This window comes from Ictalurus furcatus, chromosome 3 (genome assembly GCF_023375685.1).
Source record: "Ictalurus furcatus strain D&B chromosome 3, Billie_1.0, whole genome shotgun sequence".
Classification (NCBI taxonomy): domain Eukaryota; kingdom Metazoa; phylum Chordata; class Actinopteri; order Siluriformes; family Ictaluridae; genus Ictalurus; species Ictalurus furcatus.
Genome location: NC_071257.1, coordinates 6,807,960 through 6,820,521, shown reverse-complemented (window position 1 = coordinate 6,820,521; position 12,562 = coordinate 6,807,960). Strand labels below are relative to the sequence as shown.

Below are 12,562 nucleotides of genomic sequence, written 5' to 3'. Positions count from 1 at the left end.
TAACTTAAAAATTCAAGGCAACTTGCTGCATGACTTTTTTGAGTTTACTCAAGGTTAAAAATTGAGTTAAGGGAAGTTCAGTAAACTCAGAAAAGCTGTGCAGCAAGTTGCCTTGAAATTTTAAGTTAAGACAACTTTTCTTTTCTTTTATACAGTGCATAAGAATAAACCTTGAAAGGAATCAGAGTTAAAAGGAAAGCCATCCTCCTCTGGGTGACGACGGATAGTTGGATTTGGATAATTATAGTTTAACAGACATACAGATACAGACAGACAGTAATGAATGTAAGTTTTGAAGTAAGCATAACATAAGACACCAGCTTGAACTCAGTGGTAGTGCAGTTTTTGGGAAGTGTAAGTCATCTAAGTGAAATTATTTCTTCACGGTAGCACAAATGTCATTTGTAAGTACATAGGACTTTGTTTTGTTTTGCTACCTGCTGTAAAACTGATCATGCAGAATTAAGACAAAGGATGACTGAAGAGATCATGTAGAATAAAGAAAAAAAAGGTCAATAGCATTTTTTGAAAACATATTTAATAACACATTAACATTGTCCTAATACAATAAATGTTTTGCAAAAAATATATATATTATTCAAATTACTAACGTAAATGCATGTAAAGTCTGAAGGAAATCAAAACATCGGCTTTTAAAATCACCAGAAATATTGTTCATGATCAAAGGGGCAATTAATAGCTGCTGCTTACTTGACTGGTCTCAAATAGATACTCAGGAAAGAGCATGTATTATCTGCAAGTGGTAAATATTCAATATGTCTACTATTATTTCAGAGTAAAGCCAAATAAATAAGCACATTCATGAGCTAATATATACATAACACTGTACATCAATGTAAATCTCAAAACTATCTATCTGGTATATGTTTTATTCCAGCATTATTACTATAGAGTCTCCAATTAAACTTAATGAATTGAACTTAATGTATAAATCCCACTGACACTGTGATGTATCACAAAACAAGGGCTGATGCGTGTTTACAAAAAAAAAAAAAAAAAAAAAAAAAACAAGCTCCCAAACATATAGCAACTTCAGTGGCACCCACAAGACCTGACTACCATATTGCGGTATTTTTTCAGAATTACATTTGAGCTGTCATCAAAGTATAGCACAGATATTGCGTTCAGCTTGGTTGGTGCACAGCAAGGCTTTGGCACATTATCCGGAAACATGAGATGGACCTGAATGGAAGACCAACAAAATGAAATCAGTTTTTGTTGAAATATTACTATACACACCTGAACCCTGATATCACTGATATCAGGGTTCATTATAGGTTTATATTTTTAAGTTTATATTTACCAGAGTTTGCACAATTGCATGATTTGTTGCATTCATATGTGCATTGAGTGGGAATGAGCATTCTCCATCACAGTAAAATGCTGCATAGCCCTCAGGTGCAATTATCCAGTCCTTGAAACAGCAAAGGGGGAGAAACAGAAAGGTAGAGAGGGAAGACAACATGTTACCTTAAGAGAGAAAAGCATCATTAACAATCTTAGAATATTTCACATTTGTGTTCATCTTGGTTTCTGTGTTCATGCATGTTCTGTACCTGCCATCCTAATTCGCGGAAGCTGACATAAAGCTCATGCTTCTTGCAGGCCTGCTTCTGTTCGCTGATGTTTTGATCTAGATAAAGGCAACCAAAACCCACCATCAGTGTTCAAACGCTAGTATAGTAATTTACTGTTGTTTAGTCTACTCCTGCATGGGTGGGCTCAGTGTCCAACCCTCATGAGCACTTCTTCTCTATATCTAGCTGCTAGAAGGTATTCTCCCAAATAATGACATTAAGCAAGACTTGTCTTAGTTACCTAAGGATTTACAAAAGGGTGTGATGTTTAATCCATATTCAAAGTAGAATGCATTGCCTATATGCAGGTTTCATATTATACCTCCAATCCTGGAAGCCTGTGAGGTTTTTGGTGGACTTCTGCCTTTGTTTCTGCTAGGATTCTTCCTCTTTCCCCCTGTGGCCCTTACAGAGCGCAGCAACACTTCGCTGGCTTTGAAAAATGCCACAAGAAAAGGCTGCTTGGATTGTGGCCCGCTCCTGCCAATGATCCCGGCGGATTTCATGTTGATGCTTCGACCTATAAATTTAAAAGGTGAACACGTTTAAAAATGTCAAAGGGGGTTTGTTTTTTTCAGCAGCATAGACATGGTGAACATGTTGTCCAACAACAAGCATATCTTCATCGATACTTAAATAACCAGCAACCCCTGAAAATTTGCAATGTGTAAATTTATCTATTTATGCAACTTAATTTGGCTACAAACATAAATAAGCTGTGTTAGATGCCTGGTAAACTATTGCTTTGTGCCACGTCCCATTAAGCCAGGAGCAACAGACAACCACTCAACAGGAAACAAACATGGTTTGGTGAAATATTATTAATGACAAGAAATTACTTTTTTTTATCTATATGTATAGTAGCACTAATGTAACTCACACAAATTCTTGTTTGAAAAAAAAATATTCTAACATGCAGTTAACATTAACTAATTACTGAATAATCCAATTTAATACATATTTTCACAACAGACATCATTACTTGACATACACTAAACCTGTGTAATCTCAAATCCCTGCACTGTAATGAAAAAAAAAAAACTCAAACTTTTAACTCTTAACCTAAACTTATTCTGGGGTAGATGAATCAAATTGAGCTATCCTACACAACAAGTAAACGCTTTAATATGCTTGATAAGTCCCCTGTTTGTGTTGCTTGGAAACCGACTGGGTTTAATTAATGTAATAACTTGTGACAAGCAAGATAGCTAGTTAAGTGAATTAACACAGATTAGGTTAAACAAATATAATCATATGAGTATTATCTTCTTCCAACAATGCTTCCTATGTAGCACACTGTTTGCGCCCTCAAAAAAAAAAGTCAGTAAGCCAACATTTCAGCTAGGAAATTTAGTTCTTTATTCACACATAAAAAAAATATTATTTGGCCCTGGCTAGTGTCTCTTGACATGTTTAACCATGTCGGCTTTGCGCCAAACTTTATTTTCGTCTTTGTGAAAATCATCATCTGAGTACACTCATTAATCTGCCCCATAAAAACAGTTCTAGCATCAGCCAGGTTGTGCCTTGGCTGTGCAATGTGTGTAGTGTAGCAGGCAGTGCGAATCTGAACTGTATAGTTGTTGGCTTTTTTGACATATTTGGACAAGCAAACTTTTGATCCTCTTTGAAACAGTGCCTATTAATATTAAATGACACATAAAATTGACATTTTCTAGTAATCTACCGATTTAAATGAACAAAAAAAAGATCAGTTACAAAAAAAAAGAAAAAGTAAGTACACCCGTACATTTACCACACCTTCAAAGCCATACAATTAGAGTCAAGTGTTCAAGATTGGGTGTCAGTTATTAGAACCCGCTTAGGGTGTGCAGGTGGAACCTGTCTTATTTATACCCCTCTCACATCATGTCTGGTGTTCCCTTTGTTATTGAGGTGTGTGGTGTCATCATGCCAAGATCTAAAGAGCTCTGTAAGGCCTTCAGAAAAAGACTGTGGATGCCTATGAGTCTGGCAAGTGATTTAAAAAGATTTATTATTTGAAATACATCATTCCACTGTAAGGAAAATCATCTACAAGTGGCACAGATTTCAAACGACTGCCAGTTTGTCCTGGACTGGCCGTCCCAGCAAGTTCAGCCCAAGAGCTTTCCGTCTGATGCAAAAAGAAGTCTCCAAGAACAAAAACATTTAATCACAAGATCTGCTAGTAAGTCTTGCAATTGTTGGTGTCATAGTGCATGCTTCCACAATCAGAAAGAGATTGCACAAATCTGACCTGCATGGGAGGTGTGCCAGGAAATAGCCTTTGCAAGACTACAGTTTGCCAATGAGCACATAGGCAAAGACCAGGCCTTTTGGAATAATGTGCTCTGGACAGAATCAAAGATAGACTTGTTTGGCCCCAGTAACAGCAGACATGTTTGGCGCAGACCAAAGACAGATTTTCAGGAGAAGCACCTCATACCAACTGTGAAGCACGTTGATGGAAATGTTATGATTTGGGGTTGCTTCACTGTCTCAGGGACTACGAAGTTTGAATTCATTGATTCAACCATGAATTCTGCATCACATCAAAGAGTGCTTGAAGATGTGAGGCCATCTGTCCAAAAGTTGAAGTTGAACTGAATGTGGACCTTTCAACAGGATAATGATCCTAAGCACAATTGCAAATCCACCAAGGAATGGCTCAATGGTGGATTAAGGAATGGCCTAGTCAAAGCCCGGATTTGAATCCCATTGAAATGTTGTGGGGGGATTTGAAATGAGCAGTACATGCCAGAAAACCCTCAAACATCTTGCAACTGAAAGAATATTGCATGGAAGAGTGGTCAAAAATTCCAGCAAGTCTGGTGGACAATTATGCAAAATGCCTACAAGAAGTTATTTCTGGTAAAGGGGGCAATACTAGCTTCTGAGGCCAAGGGTGTACTTACTTTTTTCCACAGAAGAATATCACATCTATTGATAATTTCTGTTGAATACATGATTGAAAAAGCTGATTTTCCTTGTGGATTTGTTCAAGTATATTAACTTCATTAATAGGCATTGTTTCAAACATGATCAGATGTTTGCTTGTCCAAGTATGTAAAAAAAGCCAACAATTTTCATGGAGTGTACTTATTTTTTCACATGACTATACTGTATGTGCATGAGTACAAGAGTACTGAATTTCATAGTGCCACTAGGCATTGGCAATGGAATTTGATAACTTTACAATTCATCCATTATTTCTTAGATCAGCTACAAATAACATCTGTGTCATTTCCTTACCGTCCATGGTCTCTACACAGAGCTGAAGGCCCATGTTCTGCTGTGGGTTAAGCACCCAATGGTTACTGGTGGCTGTGATGTCAAACACCAGCCATCCTCCATCTGAGGCACAGATTTTCTTTGAATCGAGCAAAAATGTCTCTGCATCCCTAAATAACAAATTCAGAGTACAGCTGTGAGAGTAGGTCTTATAAATTGTGGTCATAAATTGTGGCCTGAATTATCCAATAACCACTTCCAAATGTAAGCTTTAATATGAATCTGCTCCAGGCATTCCTTTGTCATCTTGGCATCAATATCATGGACCGGCAATTTCAGTTAATCTAATTGTATGATGTTCCAAAACAGTCTGTGGGCCACACACCGTGAGAACAGACACACACAAAAAGCTGATCAGAGACAGTAACAGGCCCAGACATGCTCCACACACACTTCGTTTCTAATCATACCACAAACAGCTCTTCTTTGACTATACTCTTCTTTGACTCTCCTTTTTTCTATTTTTTACTTTTAATATAAACATTTTAATCCAAGAGGTTTAGTTATACTAAAAAGTGCTTTCCCACATAGTCCCTTTATCTTAATCGAATTTTATGTCTTTTTTTTCTTCTTTTTTACACATTTTTAAGAAGCAATCACAGAGCACTCTTATTTTTTGGCATTACTTCAGTTCAGTTGTTAAGAACTGGGTGCTGACTTGTGAAACTCCATTTATCAAAAGAAACATCACAGCAAAGACTGAGGCAACGCGCCGATTGCTTATAAAAGCAGAACAGATTAGTGGTAGGCCTTCGATGGTCGCAATCACTTTAAACCACCTTCTCGGCATCCCAGGAGTTACATATCTCTCCATTGCATTCACACTGGGTATGTATAATCCATGCCTACTGTCTGGCCATATATGAGTAAAGATAAGTAGCAGGTTTCTTTTCCAGAGCATTGTGACTGTAAAAGGGACAGGTGGGTTAGTTGGCACTCTGTATGGATGTGGCTCTTCTCTCTTGGAGGTCTTTATTAGAAGCAGATGGCCCTGTTTAGGAAACGAGTAGTCTGACAAAGTGGTAGGGATATATCAAAAGCGATAACCAAATGGGCTTCCGAGACTTCATAAGTAGGGGAAACTTGCAAATGGCCTGTTAATGGAAACCTTTGATCTCTAGGTTTTATCAGAGAACATGGTGAGAGTGAGGCAGTGCAGGGTCCGAATGGAAGGCGAACTAATAACACAGTCTCACAACATGCGCACGGTCTCCCCTTTGCCTAAAACAAAGAAACATAAAAGTATGCAGCCAAAGAGTTTGGCGCAGGCCTTGAATGACTATGAGCTGATAGATTAGATAAAGTACATAAGCACAGCTGCTTCTAACCCACTTTTGAGTAGTGTTTCAGAATGGAACTGTTCTCTACACACCCATTAATTTTGACTGTGTATTCTTCACTATCATGCCATGCTTCAGCGTTTATATGAATGTCCAAAATCAGACTCTTTTTTTTTAAACTATTATTAAAAAGCCTGTATAGCAAATGCTAACCTTTTATGTGTTCCTATTACATTATTCGCATTGTATTCAACATTTGTGGCAGTGTATTAGCTGTTTACAAGTTTTTGCTTTGAAACCTGCCACTCATTTAGAGATTTTCAGCATTTAAAACAGAACTGAGTAAATCTTCTTCTTAAAACAAAAAAGGGCAAAAGGAAAATTCTCTATTGGTGCTGATAATGAGAGTAATAGTAGCAAGGTAAACAGACTGCAAGAAATTATTCTAGTTGTAAAATAAAATTAAAACAGAATCTATACATTGGGTAGATTTTACACATAGTCTGCTTTCAGTTTTTGCTAAATGTACGAATTACGTGCATTTGTTTACCTCTTTTTCTATGAATTTGCAGAGAAACAGTATATTAACTGACACGCGTGGGCAAAGACAGGTCAGTATTTCAATGGTGACAAATTACGCTCTTAAAACTTCCTGAAACATGCTATTTAATCACCACTAGAGAAGACTCCAGACAGACTCCAGACATACACTAGTGTAAACAGGATGTCCTTTTATTTTCTGCCTGATTGCCTACACAAAGTGTTTTACAGAGCAGCCATGGTCTTAAAAGACTAATGGAAAAAATGTAATCCCAAATGGTTAGAAAATTTAGTCCAGGCAGTGTTGTCGGATGACTTTGTCGACAAGGGCTGGGAATATGAATGTATTTTTTCATCCTGTTTCTTTCCCAAGAAAGAAATAAAATGTTTTATGTCTGAAATCTAGTTGCAAGTTCCATAGCAATATCATCTGTGCCCCAGTAAGACAGACAGCTCGACCCAGTAAAATTCATTAATATTATTAAATACACTCTCTTGAGTCGTAATACTTTTAACTCCATAACTGAGTATTTGTTTATATATATATATATATATATATATATATATATATATATATATATATATATATATATGCGTGTATATACTGTATATTGTACTCACCTGTTTTGATATTCCTTGATCACCTGGTATATGGAGACCTTTAGTGTGATGTTTTCATATCTCCCAAGACTGTGATCTTTATAGATGCGAAACTCTGCTGCTGTTACAGCTTCCCCATCCGGAATTTGAGTTAGGTCAAAACGGAACTCTTTATAATGTCTCCTCTGGTGGGAAAAATCCCTGTCTCTCTCCACTGCAAAAGAGAGTCGTGGAAAAGAGTTGGAAAAATGATACACCACTCTGAAGATCAAGAAGTCTCGGCTGGAGGGGCATGATATTGTCTCACACATGATGTGTTAACAGTTGCTTTCTTTAAGTGGCCAGCGTTCAAATTTCACAATCTAAACTTTTAGATGAAGAGGGGGGGATTCTAGTCCATTAAATTAGTCAAATGAGCAAGAGGTAACGTATTTAGTACTGGGCCTCTCATGTGAGCTTTCAGTATCCTCTCAGTATGATGAATGATCTGGCCGTTAAGCAAAACAGGCCTTCGCTAATGACACGCTGCCCTTCAGCATAGACAAGTCCACGAGATAAAGTGTTTGTTCTCTTAGACAGGCTGGCAATATTAACATAGTTCACATATTTTACCTCACAGACGTTTCGTTTTAACGGTCATGTTTAAAATACACACACATTCCAATGATAATACGATGTCCCGATGCTAAAAAGATATTTTTAAAAATGTCTCTATTAAAGATTTAATGTTTTCCTAAACAGTATAAATTTACAGCCAAAGCTTTAGACACAACATCCCTGATTTATAGACTTTATGAACTTGGGACATTCCAAATATCTAGAATCTAAACAACCAGATGTTTATATGTCTTAGTACACTACAGTCATGGCTGCTATCACACACACAAAAGCAGTGAAATCATCCATACAGCTATATACAAGGCCTAAAATAAGAGTGCAAAGTGATAACTAAGGAGACAGCATTGTAGCTTCATAGTGTCAGTGATATAGCGCAGTACTGTTTCTCTGATAATTTATCTATAGTGAAAGTCTATGGCTACTTAACAGGAAGAGGTCAGAGGTCAGGCCCGAGTCATACCAGCTGCTCAGGCTCAACTTCAAGCTTGGCCTGCTAATTAAGAACAGAGGTCGGGGCCTGTCAGGACACAGACAGCACTAGTTTCACACGATTAATTTAAAGCATAACTTTTTGGAACAGGGTCTGCACTCTGAGCAGTGAACCTGTAAACTATTTACTTTGACATGATTGGAGACCATATGTATGAGTTTTGTACATTCATTTTTTGCATCTAAAATTTAGATTATATATGTAGTGTTATTGATTTATGAAGAATGATGAAGTCGAGATTCAATTTTACATTACTGTACACGGGGGGGGGGGGGGGCGTAAAAAGGTTTACGAGATTTAATCAAAATCGTGAAAAATGTAGTGATATCATGTCACAAAGCTTTCGTAGTATGTTTTATTATGGAAGGGTCAGCTGCCAGAACTGCTCCGAAATTCCATATTTCAGTCTACCTCCAAATAGATTAAAAATTTCTAATCAATCCTTTTAAGAGTGTATATCAAAAAATATCAATACAGTACCAAATACACTGTTGGTAACGCTTCAGTATTGTGTATTAAGATGTTAAGAAATAGAGCCGCTTTTAACTGCATCCACTAATTGTTGCACGCTGCTTCTGTCTTACTTGAAATTAGAAGACCTTTTCTTTCAAAGTGAACTGTGTACATGCCCTTGATTCTACGTGAAAACATATGTAGTATAGTCAATTAGATGGCTTTCCCTGTGGGCTGCCTAAACTGACAGGTTTCGAAAGGTCAGCCAGAAATTTAATCTGCTTTTTTCGCTCTCACGTCGAAAATATTACGTCTGACATTATTTTTGACAATTTAACAACTTTTAAGTACAGTAAATGAAAAAGAAAAACACAACACATGCTCAGAAAACTCAATTTTAGTGATTCAAGCGCTCGTGAAACGCGATGCAATACAACCATGAACCATATTCATAAATTCTGACGCGGGAAACGGCAACACTTTTTATGACTAAAACCAGTCTACCCTGTCCCCTGTCCTCCCTTTAACAACAGGAAATAATTAAGGCAAATTATCCGCAGGTCAAACATTCATTTGATAAGTTTGCATGAGCTTCTGGGTTCAAGGGGTCATGGCTACTGAAGCATTACAGTCTTAATCATGCGTAACGCTGTGACTCTTTCAAAACACGCAACATTCCAGAAACCAGGGCCTTAATAGCATGCATTCAACACAACACTTGAGCATGTCCTAGACAATTTATTTAATGTTTCCTGCTTTCCCTGCATACCATACCAAGTGTACGTATCCTATGTCTAACTGAATTTGCACAGACACTACAGAGGCTTTAGTAATTATCTGATATAATAACACTCTTTAGAGGCCAGTGTCTTTTCCTTCTCTAACCTGTAATTGTCTCCGTATTTCCAGAGACTATGCTGTTCTATTTTATCTGGTTTATGGAGATTTAAATGACATGCTGCATATAGTTTAGCCTATATGTTGTAAATGAAAGGGTGTCATAGATTATGTCGCTTTTAGAGTAGGAACTATAAATGTACTTATACATTTAGCACACGTAATAAAGATGATTATAAAAGACGTTAAGAAATTTGTATTACTCATTACAGATTCATGTTTTTTTAGTGCAATTTAAACCATAATTATGATTCATAATGACTGTATTTAGTAGGTTTCATAGATTTAATCATGTGTCAACATTGGTGCTTGCTGCATATAATGATCTAGTGTGTGATTTATATTTATCTTAATACAATGGTAGGAGCAAAACACTCCTACAGATCACCTATAGTCTTTGTCTAGAGTTTTTAATTAATTATATGTAGGAAATTTCACAAATGGAGAATAAGGGAATTAACATATTAACGGTTACATATTGCATAAACCAGTGATTCTCAAAGTGAGGTCTGGGAAACATAGCCAGGCGATGTGTGATTTATTTATTTTTGTTTTTGTTTTGTTTTTTGTTTGATTATTAGTTTGTTTAGTTACAGCGATGGGAATCACAACCCACCATTATCAAATGTATCATATTGATCATCGAGTTTGTATAGTTATTAACGTGTTTAACTAGTGACTTGAATACGAATTTCAATAACACAAAAACAAATAAGCATACAAATAATGTTAACTTGGACCTAATGTGTGTGTGGGGGGGATAAACACCCAGTATTGTATATTTGAACAGATGGGCGTTATTTTAAAATGAAATCTGTGCCCGTGGGTTCAGTGGAATGTATTACAGTTGAAAAGGGTCTCTAGGTGGAAACTTTTGAGAACCCTGGGAAACTATTGAAAGTTTCTGAAAGTGCTCCACAGCTTCACCACACCTAATATAGCCAAATTAAATCATACGTTAAAATAGTACTACCAATAGTAAAGTATTGTGTGGCTTGAATCCCTCCCCTCTTTCCCCACCACCACCACCACCAAGGAAAATGTTACTAAGCCCAAGACAGACTGTGAACAAAGTTCTATTTGTGAAGATAGGAGCTTTCTCGACATCTAGACATGTAGGCTATTGTTTTCTACAAGGGGTTGTTGTAACATTTTGACATGATACAGCACGGCCTTTCGTAAAGCGTTTGCAGTTGTACTAGTGCGTGGTATAAACACTACCTGCGTGTATAAAACCGTAGCTTTAAATGGCTAGCTTGTTATTTTGGTACGGGTGCACTGACGACAGTGGACAAACAGACTACGTTTAGGAGGCATATAACAGACTATAACAGTCTGATGTGCGATTATTTAGTGGTTGGTAGACTCTCGAAAAGTTGTGCGCTACCCAAACCCAGTGATCCGCAAATAGAAACGGTTTTAAAGGCACCAACATCCTCAGGGAATGTAGGCTATATACCTACCCAGATTCACAAAGCTCATAACCATGTCGGCATCGTTCAGAAAGTTTGCGTCGTGTGAAGTAGCCAGAGGTGGACTCTGACTTGTCCAGGCCACGGGCGCGCGAGAATATCCATATGGAGCGCTGTGCTGGCTTTTGCGCGAATTCCCCACTGAGTTGATACTGATCGCTTTGCCTGCGTCCCCGAGCAGCGCGTCCTCCTCCGCTTCCTCGGTCGCCATGGCGTTGTACAGATCGAGCATGAAGAGAGGTGCCGAGGATGCCTGCTTTGAAGGAGAGAAGGGTTTCGGGCGATGGGGCAAACCCAGGATGGAGAGGATCTCCCGTTGGATCTCTCTGCGCTCGTGGTTTCTCAAGCGTCTGTAAACGAAGCTCGAGTGGACATGGTTGTCTCCTAATGCGCACTGGACGCTGTGAAAGAAGCCGAGGCAGCTCCACAGGAGTGCGAAGGCCGCTCCGTCGCAAAGCGTTAGGACCTTCATACTGTAGATCTAGATGATGCTGTTTGTTCACCACAAAGGTCTCGGACTGTTGATGAGCTCCATGACAGTGCGTGTACCATTCATAATCCTAATAATAAGAATAATAAGAATAATAATGCGTAAGGCGTTACTACTACAACTAATAGCCTAGTGAAAACTGCACCTTGTGTCCCATTGATTGTCCAAAAAGTCCAAAAGGTCGCAGTCCTTTGTAGTCTGATGGTTCACATCACGCTTGTTGCTTCTTCTTTACTTACTTCTAAGCCTTTTAGTCAACTCTTTCGATATACCTTTTACCCACAGTGGTTCTAAAAAAAAAATACAAAAAATAAATACAAAAAAAAAGGAAAAGGAAATCCCAAACTTACAGAATGCACCTTCAGGTTTGTGTAGTTAGTGCTCAGGGACAAGCGCGAGGCGGCCACGACGGAGAGATCCGAGTCGCGTGAGTGAGGAGTCGGTGTTCGCTGTTTAAACCCGCTGGAGCTCGTGCGCTAGAAGAGTAGACATCTGTGTGTGTGGGGTGGGGGGGGGGTGGGGGGTATAAAAAAAAAGAGTTCAGACCGAGTAGTCCGTCCCACACACAGGATTCGTGTCCACCTCTAGCGGTCGCATGAAGTCTCGTTGACCACGCTTCAGAGTGAAATTAGAGCCACTTGATATATGACACCCGTAGTAATCATGCAGAGGAGAAAAACGTCCATGGATGGGGTTCAGTTCATGCACCTTCTAGTGTATGTGATTTTATCTTTTATTGCAGGCAAAAGAAGGACACAGAAAAATGTAGGCTATAAATGTATAAATATGGAACTTGGGCATAACACCTGTTGCTGAAAAAAAAAAAGTATGTTTCCTCAACATAAAAAAAT

The 12,562-nt window shown here is 38.1% G+C and overlaps 1 protein-coding gene across 1 annotated transcript; it reads right to left on the bottom strand.

The window, feature by feature from the left end:
- Positions 1 to 998: 998 nt before the first annotated feature.
- bmp5 (bone morphogenetic protein 5) lies at positions 999 to 12,184 on the bottom strand. Its single transcript, XM_053620553.1, has 8 exons — positions 12,062 to 12,184; positions 11,213 to 11,781; positions 7,313 to 7,505; positions 4,833 to 4,981; positions 1,921 to 2,118; positions 1,578 to 1,654; positions 1,325 to 1,435; positions 999 to 1,203 (listed from the first exon to the last, which is right to left on the bottom strand). Exons 2-8 carry the CDS (start codon positions 11,691 to 11,693, stop codon positions 1,054 to 1,056), a joined length of 1,359 nt encoding a protein of 452 aa, XP_053476528.1. The 5' UTR covers positions 11,694 to 11,781; positions 12,062 to 12,184; the 3' UTR covers positions 999 to 1,053.
- Positions 12,185 to 12,562: the final 378 nt, after the last annotated feature.

What these genes read in the sequence shown, in the direction of transcription:
- bmp5 (XM_053620553.1), bottom strand. Translation starts at nt 11,693, where the DNA reads ATGAAGGTCCTAACGCTTTGCGACGGAGCGGCCTTCGCACTCCTGTGG. An exon ending in ACAGGCTTCCAGGATTGGAG is followed by an intron (nt 1,655 to 1,920) that starts GTATAATATGAA and finishes GCCTTTATCTAG; the next exon opens with ATCAAAACATCAGCGAACAG. An exon ending in TCCGCGAATTAGGATGGCAG is followed by an intron (nt 1,436 to 1,577) that starts GTACAGAACATG and finishes TGCTGTTTCAAG; the next exon opens with GACTGGATAATTGCACCTGA.